The sequence below is a fragment of the Trachurus japonicus genome, chromosome 13 (assembly GCF_045865225.1).
Source record: "Trachurus japonicus isolate A0001 chromosome 13, Traja_1.0".
In the NCBI taxonomy this organism is placed as follows: Eukaryota; Metazoa; Chordata; class Actinopteri; order Carangiformes; family Carangidae; genus Trachurus; species Trachurus japonicus.
The window spans coordinates 2,008,880-2,016,228 of NC_140919.1; the positions used below are offsets into that span (position 1 = coordinate 2,008,880).

The 7,349-nt window shown below is 39.3% G+C and overlaps 1 protein-coding gene across 2 annotated transcripts; it reads right to left on the reverse strand.

Annotated features, from left to right (window-relative positions):
* Positions 1 to 462: 462 nt before the first annotated feature.
* Positions 463 to 5,854, reverse strand: LOC146975235 (LYR motif-containing protein 9-like). 2 transcript variants are annotated; one of them, XM_085794374.1, is made up of 4 exons: positions 5,770 to 5,854; positions 3,786 to 3,920; positions 707 to 799; positions 463 to 610 (listed from the first exon to the last, which is right to left on the reverse strand). In XM_085794374.1, the coding sequence occupies exons 2-4, from the start codon at positions 3,909 to 3,911 to the stop codon at positions 593 to 595; spliced, it is 237 nt and encodes a 78-aa protein (XP_085650500.1). In that variant the 5' UTR covers positions 3,912 to 3,920; positions 5,770 to 5,854; the 3' UTR covers positions 463 to 592. The 2 variants fall into 2 exon arrangements, with proteins under 2 accessions (XP_085650500.1, XP_085650499.1); XM_085794373.1 differs by having other exon boundaries at positions 3,786 to 3,957; positions 5,770 to 5,849.
* Between the last annotated feature and the right edge of the window lie 1,495 nt (positions 5,855 to 7,349).

Genomic DNA, 7,349 nt, shown 5'->3' on the forward strand with positions numbered 1-7,349 from the left:
TTTCACGTTTTACATACCTGTGGAACAGTAAGAAAGTGTCTGACTGTCTCAAACACCATTTTATTCTGCCTCCTAGTGTATGGGAATGGGATGGGCTTGAGTCAGGAGTTTCTCACTGAACCTGGTATCACAGCGCCACCTATGGTCACAAAGTGGAATGACAACAAAATGACCTGTATGGGAGTCTGACTCAGGATGTAACTGAAATAAATGAAAATAAAGAGAAAGAAGAAAATAAAAAATAAGGTGTGTGTGTATGACATCCTACTAATGAGAGGCTCTTTTTTCTGCCCTCTACATATAACGTGAAGAGGCTGAGAGAGACGTTTACCCTGACTTGTTGTGTCCTGTTTGTTAAGAACCAATAAAACCATTTAATAATAAAAGTGTCAACCCTCATGTTGAATAACCTCTGTCCTCACACTGTCAATGAGACCAAGGAGCCACAGTCAGCGAGAACAACTTTATTTAAAAATATCAAACGTCACTAAATCACATTTCAGTCTGAACAGTTTTTACACTGATATGAATATTGATCTGATAGAAACAATGAGCTTCATAGTTGATGTGAGCAGCTGCTGCCTCCTTCTCCTCACTTCTTCTTGGTGTACTGCAACCACAGAGAGGACAGACTGACGTGTGTTGGTCTGTCTGACAGTATTATTATTATTATTATTATTATTATTATTATCATTAATAAACTCACTTTATCTAGAATCCAGTCAGCGTCTGTTATCGCTCTCTGGATGATCATCTGGATCCTCTCTGGGTCGTCCTCATCTGAGTGACTGGTGTAACCCTGGAAACACAAACTCATCAATCAGGACACTTTATTAATAATATTATCATCATGATTATCATTATTATTTCTCTGGTTTGAGTTTTTCCACTGTGTTTCTTTCCTTCATTTTTAAAATCTAAATGGAAGAATTGGACGTTTTGGACGAGAATAACTGATAATAATGAAAATACTCCTCAATTTCAGACTTAATCCTGGATTTTCTCAGGTTTTCCTGATCTGTGTGTGAATGTGTGAATGCAGCAGCAGCAGCAGCAGCAGCAGCAGCAGCAGCAGCAGCAGCAGCAGCAGGGGCCTGAGGAGATCAGACAGGCGATCAGTCATTGTAGTGGCTGTTTGTGGAAACTAAGAAAAGCTTCAAATCAAACTTTAAACCCTAAAGAATCAAAGGGCCACTGCTGCACCATGGGTCGTGGTGTAGACAGCTGAGAGAAACATCATGACCATGCAAAGTCCAGTTTTAACTACAAATAAAACAGAATCTGATCAGAGTTAAATCAAATAAATCAATTCAGGAAAATCAGATCTAAACTAAATATTAAAGTAAACAACACTAAATACAAACAATGAATAAATAAACAGCTGCTACAGTTTGTGTTTGTTGACGTGTGTTTACTACTGCTGGCTGTCAATCAAACCTCCCTCATGGATAATAACCTGTAGTGACATCATCATCATCATCATCATCATCATCATCATCATCATCATCATCATCATCATCATCATCATCATCATCATCATCACTGTTACTTTAAAGGACAATTTCACTCTGGGCTGTATGTTCTTAACATTTCAGGTCTAAAAGAAGGAATCTGAAGGTTTTCAGTTTAATGTCTCCTGTTTTGCGGTAGTTATGGTCTGTCCCCGCGTTGCCACGGCAACGATGAATGGGAGCGGATTGAAGTTCTGCTGCTTAGGCTGTTTCCATCCCTCAAAGCCACAGACAGCGTCAGATGGAGACTCAAACATGCAGCCAGAAGTTTATTTACTTCAAGCTTCAAGTCCAGAGTTGATATTCCTGTGTTTCTGACACAAACGGGAGCTTCCCACTGCACCTGAACACACCGAGCGTCAACTTGGGTCTCGACTCCGCCAGACTTTGAATTAGATCTAGTTTTACAAACATGTGGGCTTGTTGAAGTAAATAAACTTCTGGCTGCATGTTTGAGTCTCCATCTGACGCTGTCTGTGGCTTTGAGGGATGGAAACAGCCTAAGCAGCAGAACTTCAATCCGCTCCCATTCATTGCTGCCGTGGCGACGCAGGGACAGACCATAACTACCGCAAAACAGGAGACATTAAACTGAAAACCTTCAGATTCCTTCTTTTAGACCTAAAATGTTAGGAACATACAGCCCCGAGGTGAATTTGCCCGGAATTGTCCTTTAATGTTTTCCTCCACATGATGTTGAAGATGAAATGACAGTGACAGTAGTGACTCCTCCCTCCCACCGTAGCCCCACATATTTATTCTCTGGTGCCCCGACGTGGAGAAATGAAATAAAAACACAAAGAACAAACAGGAAAACAAACGACAAACTCACTGAACACTAACAACATCTGATCAGGATCAAATCAATCAATCAATTCAGGATCATCAAATCTAAACTCAACACTAAACACGACAATAAACATGTGGCATCATCAGACTGTCCATCTAACCAGTCTGCAGCTCCATCCAGCTTCTCTCTGCATCCTCAGCTCAGAAACCGTCACTAGAGAGAGTCCAGCATCCGTCTGCAGCGTTACACCTGGCCCGTCAGCACAGGTGTGTGTGTGTGTGTGTGTGTGTGTGTGAGGGTCACCACGAACAACATCAATTAATAACTTTTATGATAAAAAATTATAATTTAGATATCAAGAATACGCTCTCAAAAATATATGAAATACTAGGAGACAGTGAAGAAACACAAGACCTAATTAGGACAAAGTGGAATCAAGATCAATCAAGTACAAATAGAAGACGACGATTGGAAAAATGCTTAAAGCACAATACACAAAACAACAAGTTCTGGATATTGGAGGGAATTATCATGGAAGGTATACACACGTTTTTTCATTACTCCAAACATACAGTCTAAATTCACAACATCCATTACCTCAGACTGTTGGCCAAATTGTGGGGAGCACCATGCGAACCACTCACATATTTTCTATTTTGTCCATCACTAAAACCTTTTTGGAAAAAAATTATGGAATCTTTCTTTTCAATTTTCCAGTTTAAAAAAACACTGGGACCGAAATGTATAGTTTTAGGAATAACACCAGGCGAACTTACAACAGAAAAAGACAAATATTTATACAGAATACTTAGAATAACAGCTTTGAAACAAATCACAAGAAATTGGCAAAAATCTATCTCACCTTCTTTTAACAACTGGAAATGAACTGTAAACAGTATTCTGGAAATGGAAAAAATGACATACAGAGTCAGAAAACAAGAACCAGAATGTCTGAAGAGATGGAATAAGTGGTTTGATTATATAAATAAATAAACGGATGTTTTCAGCTCTGAAGAAAGGTTTATTAGATTTCTGAAGAGAACAAATCTATGTATGTATATATTGCAATTTTTGTTTCTATCTTATGCCCTTTTTTTTTTTTTTTTTCCCCAACTGTCTTTGTCCCACCCCCCTTTTATTATTAATATTCCCCTTAAAATTATATATATTTATTTTTTATTCTTTTTTTTTTTTTTTTGAATCCATCTATTTTTCACTTTTTTCTTTGATGTTTTTCACACACACACACACACACTAAAAAATGTTTTAAAAAATGTCATAAATGTTGCAGGAACGTGCCAGTGACTGATAAGATATGTGCTGGAATATGAACTTGAATTCTGCAATAAAGTATAAAAAAAGAAAAAAGAAACCGTCACTAGAGAGAGTAGAGCATCCGTCTGCAGCGTTACACCTGGCCCGTCAGCAGAGGTGTGTGTGTGTGTGTGTGTGTGTGTGTGTGTGTGTGTACCTGAGCAGCTCACCTGTCGTACGGCGTGTGGATAGTGTTGCTGCATGGCCGTGTTGGGCAGCAGCCTGCAGCACCTCAGGAGATATGGATAGAGCTGCAGCGGGGTGTGGACCAGCTCTGCTCCAGCTAAAGGTGGCATCCCCTCCTCCTGTGGAGTCACAGACAGCAGCTCTGAGCTTCAGCAGCTTCACAGTCACAGTCAGGAAGAAGAAGAAGAGGAAGAAGAAGCTCTCAGAGATGTAGCACCTGCTCAGGTCTATACAGCTACTGTTAGCTAACACACTAACAACACTTTAACACACCAGCAAAACCATCAGTGAATGGAACAGACTTCCAGAGCACCTCAAACACACCACTGCACTGCAAAAACTCTAAATCTTTCTGAGAATATTTGTCCTTTTTCTTGTCAAAATGTCTCATTTCTAGTCAAACCTAATCTCTTTCCATTTAAAATAAGACTCATCACCTAAACATTGACTTGTTTTTAGATAATTTTCACTTGTTTCAAACAAATATTCACTTGAAATAAGTAGAAAAATCTGCCAGTGAAAGTAAGTTTTTTGTGCTTGTAATAAGAAAGAAAAACTTGCTCCACTATCAGATTTTTCTACTTATTTCAAGTGAAAATCTGCTTGAAAGAAGTAAAAAGTGTCTAAAACGAGCTACTTTTTAAGTATAATGAGATTTGTTTTGACTAGAAATGACATTTTGACTAGAAATAAGAGAAATATTCTTGGTAAAATGTTTGAGTTTTTGCAGTGTGACTACCTCTGTTTTACTCGTAAGGTCAGAAACTGGATTGTGAGTCAGCAGTCGAGGACCCCTGTACATAGGAGACCAGTAGGTACCAGTAGGGATGAGACCCTGGTGGGCAGCCTCGTCCAGAGGTGGGTAGTAACACGCTACATTTACTCTGTTACATTTACTTGAGTAACTTTTTGGATAAATTGTACTTCTAAGAGTAGTTTCAATGCAGCATACTTGTTACTTTTACTTGAGTAGGCTATATAGTGCACACAAAGAGCTTATGGACAGTTCATAGATCTTTCAGAGATAGGCCTATGTAAGTTATTGTGGCTGAATTTGTCTTCATTTATGTTACTTTGTAAAAAAAAAAAATAGAAAAAAGTAATTTAGGCTATTGTCTTAGTTGTTAAATGTTGTTCTTTGGCAATAACTGAATTTTTTCATTGCTATTATATTTTTGTGTATTTGATGAGGCCTACATTTACTGATCATTAAAGGAACAAATCAGAGGTTACTCAGCATTTACTCAGTACTTGAGTAGATTTTTCACCAAGTACTTTCTACTCTTTCTTAAGTAAATGTTTGAATGGCTACTTTTTACTTTTACTTGAGTAACATTATTCTAAAGTAACTCTACTCTTACTTGAGTACAGTTTTTGGCTGCTCTACCCACCTCTGGCCTCGTCCCTACTGGGCATTCTCAACCTGACAACGCAGTGCCAGCATCAAACTGGAACTGCATTAGGTCACCTTGGTGGGTAGCTCCATCCCTGTGGAGCTCCACTCAGGTCCCTTCTCCTCTCCTACATATTATTGTCACTGAACAATGAGCACTTTATGTGAAATCCTATGTACTTGAATGTATTTGATTTATTTTAAATACCCAGAACATCCCTGCACACTTTAGATAGGCACTCTACTTGTCACTTTGCACTTTATGAAATATCCTATGTACTTGAATAGCCTACTTATTTTAAATACTCACATCACTTTTTTTTTATTCAAAACTTTGTTTCACATTACAAAACATTTTTTCAAAATAATATGCAATATATAAAGCACATCTATATTATAATACGCCAGGGGGAATTTACAAGTTTACAAAAAAATGTTCAAGTTTTCACATATTGACAGTCTTATCGCTTTCTGGTTGCTTAAAAATCTGATGGAGGTTGTGTATTGCTTGAGCTCACCGCTAAGAGCAATAAAGGAAGGTTTTTTTTTTTTAAATATTTTTTTAATGAACTTACATTTCAGTTTAAACTCTCTGTTGTCTCCGTCGGTGTCTCTCAGACGTCTTCTCCTCCTCCGGAGACTTTCCATAACAAACCGTAGTCAGATCATGGATGTGTTGAGTCGGATGTGTCGTCATCTGTTTGTCTGGTGTCATGTTTCCACCACACGGAGCGGTGTCGCCCCCTCGTGTCGCTTCATGGAGTCCTGCAGCGTCCTGGAGGAAACTGGAGATGAGTTCAGACACAGAGTCACTGACAAGCGGCGGACTGGAGATCGATATTATCATTAATGTTTTAACTCTTTATGGTTCAGTAGTAGAAATAAACAGCAGTAAAAACACCAGTCTGTCTACTCAGATTACAGAAGTCACCTCCCCTCCCCCACTTCCTCTTTAAAGTTTACTTTCACTTTGACTCAGCGGTTGTGTCGCAGTTTGTTTCCTCGTGTGAAGGTAAGGTGAACAGTCTGGATGTTTTCCTCGTTAACACCTGTCGTTACTGAGTTCTCTGCCCTTCAACTTGTGGTTGTGTTGTTGTTGTGTTATTATAATGTTACTGTAGCTGAGTCAGAGCTGCAGCTGTGAAGTCTGGACCGACAGAACCGTGTCCTCCATGTTGTGTGGATGTTGTGGTAGAACCGTGTCCTCCATGTTGTGTGGATGTTGTGGGTAGAACCGTGTCCTCCATGTTGTGTGGATGTTGTGGGTAGAACCGTGTCCTCCATGTTGTGTGGATGTTGTGGGTAGAACCGTGTCCTCCATGTTGTGTGGATGTTGTGGGTAGAAGCGCTGGAATAAGAGCAGAAGCTGTTACTGTCTATCACTGATCAATACTGACAGTTTCTTTATTGATGATTGATTTTCCAGTGTTGATCGATGTTCAGCATCAGGTTCTTCACAGTAACTGAGTACATTTAGTGCAGTACAGTTGTGAGGTAGGGGAGAGTGGGGTAAAGTGAGACACTTTTTACATTTGCTCCCCTCTAAGCGAGCTAAAATGATTTATCAGTAAAATGTACACATTTCCCATTAATTCAGGATGTTTCCTAGCAATGGAAATTATCAGAATGTATTCAGGATGAAGGACAGTGAAAATATGATAGTTTTAAAAAAAGTGGTCTCGTGTCTCACTTTACCCCAGCTCAGGGGTAAACTGAGACAAACCAGAGAAATCAATGGGGTAAACTGATCCACTTACTTTTTCCACTCTGAAACTACCATAACAACACATGTTGTAACAGTTAGAGTCCTGACAGCTAGCTTGACAACCACACTTCCCAGAACTAATGTCGGACTAGTAACAGAATCATGGGGATTGGTCAGTTAAGCACTTTTTTTTTCTCAACACAAAGTGACTAACATTCAAATGACAGATAGAACCAGTTAGATAGTCTGGGGGTCAGGTTGTAGGACCCGACAATGTGACCATTTCGATCAAAAGTCCTTTTTTATGTGGGGGGAGCCGACAAAGTGGAATGTGACTAAAATTGAATGTAACCAATAAATAAACGAGCTGACTGAAGAGCACATCATAACAAAGCAGTGTGGCTACAGATCATTGATCACGCGATATTTCTGGCTTGGGGGACGAGATTC